This window comes from Balaenoptera borealis, assembly GCF_965194805.1.
Source record: "Balaenoptera borealis genome assembly, chromosome: 2".
In the NCBI taxonomy this organism is placed as follows: domain Eukaryota; kingdom Metazoa; phylum Chordata; class Mammalia; order Artiodactyla; family Balaenopteridae; genus Balaenoptera; species Balaenoptera borealis.
This window is the reverse complement of record NC_138867.1, coordinates 70,238,948-70,254,338: the sequence shown is the minus strand read 5'-3', so window position 1 is coordinate 70,254,338 and position 15,391 is coordinate 70,238,948. Positions and strand designations below refer to the sequence as shown.

At 37.3% G+C, this 15,391-nt stretch overlaps 1 protein-coding gene across 1 annotated transcript in view; it reads right to left on the bottom strand.

Moving 5' to 3' along the window:
• Positions 1-7,458: 7,458 nt before the first annotated feature.
• Positions 7,459-15,391, bottom strand: part of LOC309623067 (tubulin beta chain-like) — a gene marked incomplete at both ends in the record, with an annotated part of 52,629 nt that continues 44,696 nt past the window's right edge. The window contains 7 exon segments of the mRNA XM_082379600.1: positions 7,459-7,855; positions 8,026-8,155; positions 8,294-8,321; positions 8,323-8,591; positions 8,594-8,632; positions 8,635-8,898; positions 8,901-9,041. Coding sequence (XP_082235726.1) covers positions 7,459-7,855; positions 8,026-8,155; positions 8,294-8,321; positions 8,323-8,591; positions 8,594-8,632; positions 8,635-8,898; positions 8,901-9,041 — 1,268 coding nt within the window.

Sequence of the window (15,391 nt, the reverse complement as noted above, 5' to 3'; positions counted from 1 at the left end):
CCACATCTTCTTTATCCATTCATCTGTCAATTGACACTTATGTTGCTTCCATGTCCTGGCTATTGTAAATTTGTTTATTTTTGTTTTTATTTCCATTTCTCATGCAGGTGGGTAAAAAAGGATCTTGCTGTGATTTATGTCATAGAATGTTCTGCCTATGTTTTCCTCTAAGAACTTTACAGTGTCTGGCCTTACATTTAGGTCTTTAATCCATTTTGTGTTTATTTTTGTGTATGGTGTTAGGGAGTGTTCTAGTTTCATTCTTTTGCATGTAGCTGTCCAGTTTTCCAAGCACCACTTATTGAAGAGGCTGTCTTTTCTCCATTCTATATTCTTGCCTCCTTATCAAAGATAAGGTGACCACATGTGTGTGGGTTTAACTCTGGGATTTCTATCCTGTTTCATTGATCTATATTTCTGTTTTTGTGCCAGTACCATACTGTCTTGATTACTGTAGCTTTGTAGTATAGTCTGAAGTCAGGGAGCCTGATTCCTCCAGCTCCGTTTTTCTTTCTCAAGATTCCTTTGGCTACTGGGGGTCTTTTGTGTTTCCATACAAACTGTGAAATTTTTTGTTCTAGTTCTGTGAAAAATGCCATTGGTAGTTTGTTAGGAATTGCACTGAATCTGTAGATTGCTTTGGGTAGTATAGTCATGTTCATAATGTTGATTCTTCCAATCCACGAACATGGTATAGCTCTCCATCTGTTTGTATCATCTTTAGTTACTTTCATCAGTGTCTTATAGTTTTCTGCATACAGGTCTTTTGTCTCCTTAGGTAGGTTTATTCCTAGGTACTTTATTCTTTTTGTTGCAATGGTAAAAGGAAGTGTTTCCTTAATTTCTCTTTCAGATTTTTCTTAATTAATGTATAGGAATGCAAGGGATTTCTGTGCATTAATTTTGTATCCTGCTACTTCCCCAAATTCATTGATTAGTTCTAGTAGTTTTCCATTAGCATCTTTAGGATTCTCTATGTATAGTATCATGTCATCTGCAAACAGTGACAGCTTTACTTCTTCTGTTCCAATTTGGATTCCTTTTATTTCCTTTTCGTCTCTGATTGCTGTGCCTAAAACTTCCAAAACTATGTTGAATAATAGCAGTGAGAGTGGGAAACCTTGTCTTGTTCCTGATCTTAGTGGAAATTATTTCAGTTTTTCACCACTGACAACATATATGTTGTCATATGTTTGTCATATATGGCCTTTATTATGTTGAGGTGAGTTCCCTCTTTGCCCACATTCTGGAGGGTTTTTATCATTATTGTGTGTTGAATTTTGTGGAAAGCTTTTTCTGCATCTATTGAGATGATCATATAGTTTTTCTCCTTCAGTTTCTTAATATGGTGTATCACATTGATTGGTGTATATTGAAGGATCTTTGCATTCCTGCGATAAACTCCACTTGATCAAGGTGTATCATCCTTTTAATGTGCTGTTGGATTCTGTTTGCTAGTATTTTGTTGAGGATATTTGCATCTATTTTCATCAATGATATTGGCCTGTAGTTTTCTTTTTTTTGTGACATCTTTGTCTGGTTTTGGTATCACGGTGATGGTGGCCTTATAGAATGAGTTTGGGAGTGATCCTCCCTCTGCTCTACTTTGGAAGATTTTGAGAAGGATAGATGTTAGTTCTTCTCTAAATGTTTGATAGAATTCGCCTGTGAAGCCATGTAGTCCTAGGCTTTTGTTTGTTGGAAGATTTTCAATTGCAGTGTCAATTTCAGTGCTTGTGACTGGTATGTTTATATTTTCTATTTCTTCCTGGTTCAGTCTCAAAAGGTTGTACTTTTCTATGAATTTGTCCATTTCTTCCAGGTTGTCCATTTTATTGGCCTATAGTTTCTTGTAGTAATCTCTCATGATCCTTTGCATTTCTTCAGTGTCAGTTGTTACTTCTACTTTTTCATTTCTCATTCTGTTGATTTGAGTCTTCTCCCTTTTTTTCTTGATGAGTCTGGCTAATGGTTTCTCAATTTTGTTTATCTTCTCAGAGAACCAGCTTTTAGTTTTATTGATCTTTGCTATTGTTTCCTTTATTTCTTTTTCCTTTATTTCTGATCTGATCTTTATTTCTTTCCTTCTGCTAACTTTGGGGTTTTTTTGTTCTTCTTTCTCTAATTTCTTTTGATGTAAGTTTAGGTTGTTTATTTGAGATATTTCTTGTTTCTTGAGGTAAGATTGTATTTCTATAAACTTCCCTCTTAGAACTGTTTTGCTGCATCCCATAGGTTTTGGGTCACCCTGTTTTGATTGTCATTTGTTTCTAGGTATTTTTTTATTTCCTCTTTGATTTCTTCCATGAGCTCTTGGTTACTTAGTAGTGTATTGTTTAGCCGCCATGTATTTGTATTTTTTACATATTTTTTCCTGTAATTGATATCTAGTCTCATAGCGTTGTGTTCGGAAAAGATACTTGATACGATTTCAATTCTCTTAAATTTACCAAGGCTTGATTTGTGACCCAAGATAAGACCTATCTATTGTAACATATTATAAGGTATGTTCCATGTGCACTTGAGAAGAAAGTGTATTCTGTTGTTTTTGGATGGAATGTCCTATTAAATATCAGTTAAATCCATCTTCTTTAATGTATCACTTAAAGCTTCTGTTTCCTTATTTATTTTCATTTTGCATGATCTGTCCATTGGTGCAAGGGGGTTGTTAAAGTCCCCTACTATGATTGTGTTACTGTCGTTTATCCCTTTTATGACTGTTAGCATTTGCCTTATGTATTGAGGTGCTCCTATGTTGAGTGCATAAATATTTACAATTATTATATCTTCTTCTTGGATTGATCCCTTGGTCATTATGAAGTGTCCTTCTTTGTCTCTTGTAATAGTCTTTATTTTGAAGTCTATTTTTTCTGATATGAGAATTGCTGCTCCAGCTTTCTTTTGATTTCAATTTACATGGAATATCGTTGTCCGTCTCCTTACTTTCAGTCTGTATGTGTCCCTAGGTCTGAAGTGGGTCTCTTGTAGACAGCATATATATGGGTCTCAGTTTTGTATCTATTCAGGCAGTCTATGTCTTTGGGTTGGAGCATTTAATCCATTTACATTTAAGGTAATTATCGATATGTATGTTCCTATTACCATTTTCTTAATTGTTTTGGGTTTGTTTTTGTAGGTCTTTTCCTTTTCTTGTGTTCCCTGACTAGAGATGTTCCTTTAGCATTTGTTGTAAAGCTGGTTTGGTGGTGCTGAATTCTTTTAGCTTTTGCTTCTCTGTAAAGGTTTTAATTTCTCCATTGAATCTGAATGAGTTCCTTGCTGGGTAGAGTTATCTTGGTTGTAGGTTCTTCCCTTTCATCACTTTAAATATGTCCTGCCACTCCCTTCTGGCTTGCAGAGTTTCTGCTGAATGATCAGCTGTTAGCCTTATGGGGATTCCCTTGTATGTTATTTGTTGTTTTTCCCTTGTTGCTTTTAATATTTTTTCTTTGTACTATAGTTTGTTTAATATGTGTCTTGGCATGTTTCTCCTTGGATTTATCCTGTTTGGGACTCTCTGTGCTTCCTGGACTTGATTGACTATTTCCTTTCCCATATTAGGGAAATTTTCAACTATAATCTCTTCAAATATTTTGTCAGTCCCTTTCTATTTCTCTTCTTCTTCTGGGACCCCTATAATTCGAATTTTGGTGCATTTAATGTTATCCCAGATGTCTCTGAAACTGTCCTCAATTCTTTTCATTCTTTTTCTTTATTCCACTCTGTGGTAGTTATTTCCACTATTTTATCTTCCAGGTCACTTATCCGTTCTTCTGCCTCAGTTATTCTGCTGTTGATTCCCTCTAGAGAATTTTTAATTTCATTTATTGTGTTGTTCATCATTGTTTGTATGCTCTTTAGTGCTTCTAGGTCCCTGTTAATCATTTTTTGTATTTGTTCTATTCTATTTGCAAGATTTTGGGTCATCTTTACTATCATTACTCTGAATTCTTTTTCAGGTAGAGTGCCTATTTCCTCTTCATTTTTTTGGTCTGGTATGTTTTTACCTTGCTCCTTCATCTGCTGTGTATTTCTCTGTCTTCCCATTTTGCTTAACTCACTGCGTTTGGGGTTTCCTTTTCTCAGGCCTGAAGTTTGTAGTTCTCATTCTTTTTGGTGTCTGCCCCCAGTGGGTAAGGTTGGTTTAGTGTCTTGTGTAGGCTTCCTCTTGGAGTGGACTGGTGCCTGTGTTCTCATGGGTGGGGCTGGATCTTGTTTTTCTGCTGGGCAGGATCACGCCCTGTTTGTTTTGGTGTGTCTGTGAACTTATTATGATTTTAGGCAGCCTCTCTGTTAATGGGTGGTGTTGTGTTCCTGTCTTGCTAGTTGTTTGGCATGTGGTGTCCAGCAGTGTAGCTTGCTGGTTGTTGAGTGGAGCTGGGTTTTAGCGTTGAGATGGAGATCACTGGGAGAGCTTTTACCATTTCATATTACGTGGAGCCCAGAGGTCTCTGGTGAACCAATGTCCTGAACTCAGCTGTCCCACCTAGGAGGCTCAGGCCTGACACCCGAGCAGAACATCACAATCCTTTCAGCCACACAGCTCAGAGAAAAGGGAGGGAAAAAAAGAAAGAAAGAAGAAAATAAATAAAATATAATAAAATAAAGTTATTAAAATCATAATTTAAAAATATTATTAAAAATAAAAGAAAGAAAAGTAATAAAAGAAAATGAAAGAAAGAAGAGAGCAACCAAATCAATATACAAATCCACCAATGATAATAAGTACTAAAAACTATACTAAAAAAAAAAATCAGACAGAACCTTAGGACAAATGGTAAAAGGAAAGCTATACAGAGAAAATCACACAAAGAAGCATACACATACACACTCACAAAAAGAGAAAAAGGAAAAAATATATAAATATAAAAAAGCAAGAGAGCAACCAAATCAATAAACAAATCTACCAATGATAATAAGCTCTAAATACTAAACTTAGATAAACATAAAACCAGAAACAAATTAGATGCAGAAAGCAAACCCCAAGTCTACAGTTGCTCCCAAAGTCTACCACCTCAATTTTGGGATGATTCGTTGTCTATTCAGGTATTCCACAGATGCAGGGTACATCAAGTTGATTTTGGAGATTTTATTCACTGCTCCTGAAGCTGCTGGGAGAAATTTCCCTTTCCCTCTTTGTTTGTACAGATTCTGGTGTTCATCTTTGGATTTGGCCCCACCTCTGCATGTAGGTCACCTGAGGTCATCTGTTCCCCACACAGACAGGACAGGGTTAAAGTAGCAGCTGATTAGGAGGCTCTGGCTCACTCAGGCCAGGGGGGAGGGAAGGGCATGGAATGCAGGGTGAGCCTGTGGCAGCAGAGGCTGGTGTGACGTTGCAACAGCCTTAGGTGTGCTGTGTGTTCTCCTGGGGAAGTTGTCCCTGGATCAGGGAACCCTGGCAGTGGCGGGGTGCACTGGCTCCTGGGAGGGGAGGGAGGTGTGGATAGTGACAGGTGTTTGCACACAGGCTTCTTGGTGGCTGCAGCAGCAGCCTTAGTGTTTCATGCCCTTCTCTGGTGTCTGTGCTGATAGCCACGGCTCATGCCCATCTGTGAAGCTCGTTTAAGTGATGTTCTGAATCTCCTCTCCTCGCGCACCCCGAAACAATGGTTCCTTGCCTCTTAGGCAGTTCCAGACTTTTTCCTGGACTCCCTCCAGTTAGCTGTGGCAGACTAGCCCCCTTCAGGCTGTGGTCACACAGCCAACCTCAGTCCTCTCCCTGGGATCTGACTTGCGAAGCTGGAGCCTCAGCTCCCAGCCCCCACCCACCCCGGCGGGTGAGCAGACAAGTCTCTCAGCCTGGTGAGTGCTGGTCAGCACTGATCCTCTGTGCAGGAATCTCTCCGCTTTGCCCTGTGCAACCCTGTTGCTGTGCTGTCCTCTGTGGCTCTGAAGCTTCCCTGCGGCCCACCCCCTTCTCCACCAGTGAAGGGGCTTCCTATTGTGTGGAAACTTTGCCTCCTTCACAGCTCCCTCCCTGAGGTGCTGGTCCCATCCCTATTCTTTTGTCCCTGTTTTTTCTTTTTTTCTTTTGCCCTACCCAGGTAATTGGGGAGTTTCTTACCTTTTGGGAATTCTAAGGCCTTCTGCCAGCATTCAGTAGGTGTTCTGTAGGAGTTGTTCCACATGTAGTTGTATTTTTGATGTATTTGTGGGGAGGAAGGTGATCTCCATGTCTTACTCCTCCACCATCTTGAAGGTCCCCCCAAGATAATCATTTTCTATTCACAGATGAAATAATTTTCTATGTGGAAAATCTGAAAAACTCAGATAGTCTTCTAGAATTAATAGAGTTTATCAAGTCTTAGTAAATAAAGTCAACCTAAAAATATCAATTTTATTCCTACCTACTGGCAAGAAACAATTGGAATTTAAAAAATAAATTTCATTTACTGTAGCACTAAATAAAATTGAAAGATTAGGTAAAAACCTAACAAAAATATATTCAGGTTCTGTGTGTTGAAAACTATAAAGCACAAATGAAAGTAATTAAACAACAAATAACTGAAGAGATATACCATGTTCTTAGACAGGAAAACTCAATATTTTTAGGAAATAAATTATCCACAATTTGATCTGCAGATTCAGTACAACCCTAATTAAAATTCCAGCATGATTTTTGTAGATATCTTATGGGTGAGTGTAAAATTTATATGGAAAGACAAAGAAACTTGAATTGACAAAAATGACTTTAAAACTGAAGAATAAATTTGGAAGATTCACACATTTCAATTTAAGTATTTACTTGAAAGCTACACTAATCAAGACAGTGTGGTATTGGAAAGAAGATATATCCACAGATTGATGGAACAGAATTAGACTAGAAAATAGATTTCCCCAAATTTATTCAATAGAAATTTTTTAAACAAAGTTAGAAAGCCATCCACTAGATGCCTCCTTCTCCCCTTTTTCCTCTTCCATTTTTCTTCTACCCCACCAACCGCCCCCCCCACCCCCCCCCCAACAAATTATATTATCTATACCTGAATCCCGGTTTGGCCGTTCAGGTGGTACAAGGGACGACTACCACCATCTGCAGGTTCATCTTAGGCTCACCAGCTCCCAGACACTGCTGATGCAACATTTGATTATAGTCAGGTGCTCCAGGGAGAGGCCCCAGGCAACAACTGACAGGTTCTCGGGGAGACCCATGGGCAGCAGCATCTCAGGGCAGAAGAACCCGGAGCGCCGGACCTCCACCCCCTTCTTTAGGCCTTGGTGGTAACTGAACGCCTCCTCACTGGGCTCTGTGTAGGGGTTGTAGGCTGCCTCGAAGCGAATGATACCAGCTTGGTGAAGAACTCCTTCATGATGTCCACGAGAGGGCCTGGGATGAGGTGGTGGTCAGCCATAATGTCCTCCATCTGGTGGAACTCAACCAGGTGTGAGTCCTCCAGGTCTTGTTCCAGAACACATGGTTGTGGTTAGGTTCTTGGCGGGGCACAATGGACTTGCTCAGGGCAGAAGCGGTGGAGCGCACTGAGCTGACGGACGTGGTGCATGTGCTCGCTCAGCAGGCTTTTCCCGCCTCGTCCTGCTCCCTGCAGTCCCGGTTGCTCCCCCATGAGTGGCGGCCAACCTAGGACTGGGCCTGCTTGACCTGTTGGACGTAGTCCACTGGCAGCTGCAGGGCCTCTGCTGGATATCCCAGGAAGAAGGTGTCATGCTAGTCATGTGCTGAGTGCCGCTGGGGCTGGAAGAGGGCATCAAAAATAAAAACTCCAGAAGGATTGCTTGAGGAGATGGTCTGTTGGCAACCCTGTGAACCTCAACTCCAGAAAGATCAGCCAGATCTGGGCGCAGACCTTGAGTAGGGTGTGCAGGTGTCCGCTGTTGTGGAGGATCCTGGGGGCTGAGAAGTTGTAGAAGGAGATGCTGGTGCTGAAGATGCTGCCTTTTCTCACCCAGCAAGTTACTTCAGGGTTACTTCAGTCAACAGCTTCCTGTTCCTGAGCTCGCTTCTCTCCTCCTTGTCTGCCCTCCCGGGACCAGGTGGAGCTGCCACTGCACCTCATCCTCTACGCTGTCCACCACTCTGAACAACTGGGGCTTATTGGGTGCACCTTTGTCCACTCGGAGTCGTTTGTTGGACAAGGCCTTGCTGAAGCCTGTTTTGTCACTGGGCAGTCACAGGAGTTGCTTCTGGCCAGGCCTTGGGGAAGGGGCAAGACATGTTAAGAAACACCCAGGGCTCCTGGCTGCCCTCTCCAGGCTTCGTCCTCGCCCTCGGCTGTAGGCTCCCACCATCCGATTGGAATATTTTAAGAAATATTATGTATTGTGCTGTTGCCAGTGAAGGTGGCAGACATTTTTAGGCCCCCGGGGCGGAATGTCACAGACAGCTGTTTTCACAATGTTGGCCATCCACTGGACAGAATAGCTGCTCTTGTTTTGGACGTTAAGCATCTGTTCGTCCACCTCCTTCATGGACATGCAGCTTCTGAGCACGATGGCCACAGTCAGATAGCAGCCATGGCAGAGGCCACAGGCGACCATCATATTCTTGGTGTCTGACATCTGCTGGGTAAGCTCCGGCATTGTCAGGTCCCAGTACTGTTGGCTTCCCTGGCTGCTTAACACAGCAAAACCGGCATGAAGAAGTGCAGGTGGGGGAAGGGGACCTTGATCATGCCAGCTTGCGCAGGTCAGCATTGCGCTGGCAGGGGAAGGACAGGCAGGTAATGACCCCACTCGTGGTGGCCAACTCCAGGTGGTCGAGGTCATTGTAGGTGGGCATGGCCAGCTTTATGGTTCTGAAGCAGACGTAATGGAGAGCATCATTCTCAAAGCAGTAGGTCTCATCTGTGTTTTCTACCAGCTGGTGGACCAAGTACGTGGTATTGTAGGGCTCCACCATCCTATCCGACACCTCAGGCAAGGGCGCCACGCTGAAATGTTCATGTTCCTATCTAGATATGCCTCCTGGATCTTGCTGATGAGGAGAGTGCCCATCCCAGACCCAGTCCCTCCAACCAGGGAGTGGGTCATCTGGAAGCCATGCAGGCAGTCACAGCTCTTAGCCTCCTTCTTCAGGACATCTTAATAATGAAAAACTACTTGTAGTTCTAAATGAAAAATATAAAACTCTAAAACATCTACAAAATGTTCTTTTTAGAAGAAATTATAGGAGAAAATTTACCTGACTGTGGTTTAGGCAAAGAGATATTAGATACAACACCAAAAGCATGATCTATTTAGGAAAAGAAAAGATAAATTGAACTTTTTATAAATATAAATTGAAATTTTTAAAATAAAAATTACTGTTCTTCAAATGATACTACTAAGTAAATGGAAAGACAAGAGACACGCTCAAAGAAAATATTTACAAATCAAATTTCCATTTCAGGACTTGTTTCCAGAATATAAAAATAAATCTAAATCTCAAAACTCAGCAATAAAAATCAATAAACAATATGTGGGAAAGATCTGAAGATAGGTGTCACCAAAGAAGATGGAGATATGGCAAATAAGCATATGAAAAGATGCTCAACATTATCATTAGGGAGTTGCAACTTAAAACTTCAGTGAGGTAACTATACACCTATCAAAATGCCAAAACAAGCAAACAAAGTAACAATAACAACACTGACAATACCAAGTGGTGTCAACGATGCAGTCCCCTAGAAGTCTCATACATTTCTATTAGAAATGCAAAACTCTACAGCCACATTGGAAAACATTTTGGCAGTATTTTATAAAGTTGAATGTGTTTCTATTTACCATATGACCCAGCAGTATTACTCCAAGGCAAATGAAAACGTATGTCCGCACACACACACACACACACACACACACACACACACACACGCACACTAAATATTTATAACAGCTTTATTCACAGTCACCAAATATTGGAAACAAAACAAATATTTCTCAACCAGTGAATGGATAAACAAACTTTTGTATATTCTAACAAATAGATGACTCCCAAATCTTCAATGTAACTGGCTAAGTGAATGAAGTTAGACACCAAATATTATATATTGTATGATTCCATTAATATATGCTATTTTGGAAAAGGCAATACCATAAGGATAGAAAATTAGATCAGTTGGTGCCACACATTGGGTTTTGAGAGGGAGAGGATGAATATAAAGAGACTGTATTTGGGATGGAACTGTTCTTTGTGAAACTGTAGTGGTGAATATACAGTTCTATAAATTTGTCAAAACCCGTGGAACCATACATCACAGAGTGATTTTTATATACAATTTTAAATTTAAAAAATCAGGATTGTGAGATAGTTGGAGTGTGACAAAATAACTGAACTCCAATTGAGTCAAATAACCATACTGAAGGGGATGGGAAAAAAAAAGAATCTCGTTTTAAATAATTTTGGAAAGTAGTGTTTTGACCAGATATTGTAAGGGTAAATGTATAAAGAAATGTATCCAAACACTCTAGTTATTAAATGTGTTTCTCCCTTGGATATGGCTTAACAAATCTAAAACTATTGTTATAAGAGGGTTGAACAAATAAGTAAATTTTTGTACATGATGAGAGACAGGTTTCTGACTTTTGGTGGGGGGGAGTTATAAATAACTAAATGGGGAAAATCAGAATAAACCCTGCAGTGCTGGATCGGAGTAAGTATCAGTACAGACATATAGATGATAAGTGACAGATTACACACATACATGCATACATAATTATTGATGTGTACTTATGCAGGAATTGGTAAATATATATTCCTAGATCTTTTCACTAAGAAGAAATAGAAGCAATAAGTACACCTAATGTCCAAATCTTGGTTTCTAAATATAATTTTCCAATAAAATGATTCAAGGGTCCTTGGTGAAACTATTGATTTCAGGGCTGTGGGAAGAAAAATACAAGATGAGCCTAGAGCATCTAGCAGTATCAGAGACGAATACATTTAATGAAAAGTAGACGGAGGCATGTTAAAAGGACACAGGAGTCAACCTGAAAGAGCTCTCAATGGACAAGGCTGCTGGAACAACTTGAGCAACAAAATATGGAATGACAGAATAGGATTATAACCCCCAAATAAAATAAATATGCATGAGTCCATATGTATAAATAAATAACTGAACAAATAAATGGGGAGAAAGCACATCTCTTCCTTATAGAAGAATAGATGTAGGAGGAGTGAGGGATAGAGAAAATCATCATTAGAACACTACAGTAATAACTGCTACAGGCAAGATCCTCAGTGGGTGATAAAATTAGTGAACATTTAAGCAGAAGTTGTTATATTCGTATTGTCAAAATATTTCCCCCCAATTATTTAGTAATTAAAAAAGGAATAATAGTGACTTTATAATGTAGAATCCTCAAAGATACATACTTCACCAAGGTAAGGTAGCATCAGTAATATTTGTCAACATAATGTATACCTTAATATGGTGCACTGAGAGCCATCACTTCTGTAGTACCCTTCCCCAAAATGTATTACAGCATACAAAGAAGAGCAACAACAAAAATAGGCAAAACCAGACTTCTCTTTGAAATTATTCCATGGTATGCAACAAAGGAGAAATTTCCCCAGAATTTTGATGGAAATTAATTTTGAACTCAGAATTATATAACTAGCAAAAATTAAGATGGAAAGGACAAAAAAGACATGCAGGGTCTTGGAGAGTTCTGTGATGAGAAAATACTAGACAAACTAAAATTGAGGGACATTACAAAAATAAACTGGCCATTGCTTTTCAGAATGTTCAAGGTCTTGAACTATATGAAAAGACCAGGGAACTTTCACAGATAAGTGATATAACAACTAAATACAAGGTGAGAACCTGGATTGTATCCTGGAACAGAAAAAGTCTATTAGTTGGGGGGAAAAAAAGGTAAACTGTGCACAAATTCCACTGTTTAATAGTACTGAACCAAAGTTAGTTTCTTAGTTTCATTAACAGTACTGAATCAAAGTTAGTTTCTTAGTTTCATTAACAGTACTGTACCAAAGTTACTTTCTTAGTTTTGGTAATTGTCCTATATTATGTAAGATAAATATTCACAAAGGAAAACTTAGAGGATACAATGGAACTGTCTAGTATTTTTGCAACTCTGTAAGTCTAAAATCATAAGATTGATCTTTTTTAAGTTTTAAAGTTTTGTAGGATAACATTGAGAAAATTTTCCTAAACCAAGAGCAAAAGTCAATGATGTGAAAAATATCACAGAAAATTCATGAATATAAAATAGCAATCCAAGTAGGTCCAACAATCAGAAAGAAAATCATAAAGGAAATATTAGAAACAAATTATCAGAATTTAGAAACAATATGCGCCATCTGATTAAATGTATCCACTAAATGTCTCACAAATAAATGTTAAAATCCCTTTTCCTAAAGGCACAACAGATTTTCAAATCCCATGGACAAAGAGAAGTTTGCATAAGTTTTGAGAAATAATAGCACACAAAGAAGAGCAACAATAAAAATAGGCAATGCCAGACTTCTCTTTGAAGTTATTCCATGGTATGCAACAAAGGAGAAATTTCCCCATAATTTTGATGGAAATTAATTTTGAACTTAGAATTATATAACTAGCAAAAATTAAGACGGAAAGGACAAAAAAGATATTTGTAGACATGCAGGGTCTTGGAGTGTCTGTTATCATATTTGTCATTTCCAGAAAAGGATATCCCTTGAACATACGCTCCAGTAAAATGTAAAAGGAGTCAAGAAAACGAAAAATGAAGAACAGCAATTTCCATTGAAAAACATACCAGGAACAAATGGGCAAGCCCTTTAGAAGCAGTCAGTGTTATGTAGAACAGTATCAAAGTACTATGATAAAGAATCTGGAAAATGTCATGGGTGTTATGAGGATATTTTATGATTCTTTTGCCAACTCTAAAAAATCAAAAGTAATTAGACCCCAAGAAAAACAAAAGCTGCACAAAATTATAATCCAAATTGAAGCAAAAAGAAAATGCAACTTGAGTTTTAGTATAAGAAAATTTAATACATTTATTTATTTATTTATTATTAATATAAATAAAGAGGGAGAGGAAACTTTGGGAGGTGATGGGTATGTTTATGGCATTGATTGTGGTGATGACTTGACAAGTATATATTTACCTGCAAACTCATCAAGATGTATACATTACATATGTACAACTTTTTCGTGTCAGTCGTACCTCAATAAACTGGTTAAAAAATGTGATAAATTTAACTTAAAGATAAATGGCTCCTTTTAAAAATTTTTTGCAGTTTTTGTACCATTTTGCTTATGTTTCTCTATACTTGTTCTTTCTTCTCTATGCGCTTTGTAACAAACAATATTTACATGAAAATGTAAATACTCTTTATTTGTTTCAATGTTAGAATCAAACTGTAACAAAACATGGGTATTTTTAATTTTTATAAGAGGACAAACTGTAAATTTGATAAACCATATCAATGGAATTTTAATGGTCTGAGTATCTTAAGCTGGAACGTAGAGTTAGGGAGAATTTGAGTAGGTAAATGTAAGGACGCTAGCGTTTTTAAAAATCTTACATGGGGGTGTCTGTCTTCATTTAGAGAGATAAGAAATAGATTTACATATATTATTTAAAATTAAATTATAAATATATGAAAAATTAAAAATAATTTAGTAACAATAGGATAGAAAAGGTAAAAAAAAAATGCCCTAAGGCAAAATCCATCATATTTCAGTAGAGGAAATACATACAAATAGTTTAAAATTGATAAATCAAGAAAGAAAAATAAAATGATATCCTTTAGAATTTCATTGAAAATTACCAGACCTAAAATGGAAACTTCTAAATGCTGTTAAATCAAGGAGTGTTACAAGAAGTGGGTCAGAGTAATTTTAATTTTCAGTTAATACTCTAATGTAATGGTTTGAATTTTCTTTTTTCTTTTTTTACCATACTTATGAATTATTTTATTAATAATATTTTACTATATCATTTTATAAAATAAATTCAAATTTTTTTATGATGAGTTTTCACTGGAAAAATATAATTTCTGTTAAGTCTGCTATTTATTTTAAACTTGCTTGACCTATGGTTTTCTTTTGAAAAAATCACAATTGAGAGGAATTACTGTACAGCATATGAAAATAGTGGTATAAAATAAAAGAAAATATATATAGAAAGACTAAATGGGACTTAACCATACAATTTTACATATATTCTGTGGCAAAAATCTTATAGTCTTCAGAGTGAGTTATTCTACAGCATCAAAAATATTTCCTCAAAATTTTGCTATTAACTTAGTTTTTGTAACAAAAATAATTTAATTTATAATGCTAAGAGAGTGATGTGAATTCTGATATTTCACAGTAACATACATGAAATGTAACACATCAGATTTGGTGATCTTTTAATTAATTACTTAAAATTGAATATCTTTTCCAACTGCATAAACTAAATAACTAAAATTCAGCACAAAGTAAAGAAAATCTATTGAGAAAAAATAAATCAGTTAAAAATGTCACAGATTTCTTTATCGTACTTGTAAAACTCAATAAAACAAAGATTTCTGATCTAATTTTTATAAACTTGAGTAGACATATAAACATATGATTTTACAAACTTGTTTATGCCATTGGTAAATGTACTTCATTTTCATCTCTTCTCAGTTCTCTGCATGAGGCCTAAAGAGTGAACTAAGGCCAAGCAAATCATACTGAACAGAACAAGGGCAAGACACAAGCAAACGTTTAATGAGGGTATTTTGTTTCCAAATGATCCATAGTGAGTAGTCCTATGAAAGTAGATGGCAAAATGTACTCACAAAGAACTGGGGATTTTTTGAGTAAAGTATGTTACAAAGAGTCAAATTGTTATTCATCCTATAAATGAAAGAGATTAGTTCACATCTCTGATGAGTAATATAGAATACTATATAAAATTAGATTAACTTTTTTGTTTATTCAGTTAATGCTATTCAAAGCCTACTAGATGAGTAGATTCATTCCTAAATGTTGAGTATATTATTAGTGAACAAACTCTGACAAGAGTCTATAACCTGGTATGAGTAACACAAAATAAACAGTTAAACAGATAAATCATTTAATTAGAGGTGAAGAGACAAAGGCATGATGCTATATTTCCTAAATATTATGAAGAAACAGTAGTATGAATAAATAGTGAATAATAAGGGCAAGTGTGTATACTGGTGGTCAGGTAAGGCTTTTCTGAGGAGACGATATTTAATTTGAGGCATGAAAAATGGAGGCAAGCTAGTTATGTAAGAAATGAGGGGACTGAGGTGAGTAGGAAATGAATTTTAGAAGGGGGGACATCATATGCAAAACTTAGTAGTGGGAGAAATACACTGACCATTTTTGGTGTAGTAAAGAAAGCAAAAGAAATTGAGAGCGAGAAAATAACAGTTCTGTACATTTAAACAACATATGTGAACAGTATAGAGTGTGTGTGTGCACGTCTGTGTATGTGTCTGCATTGT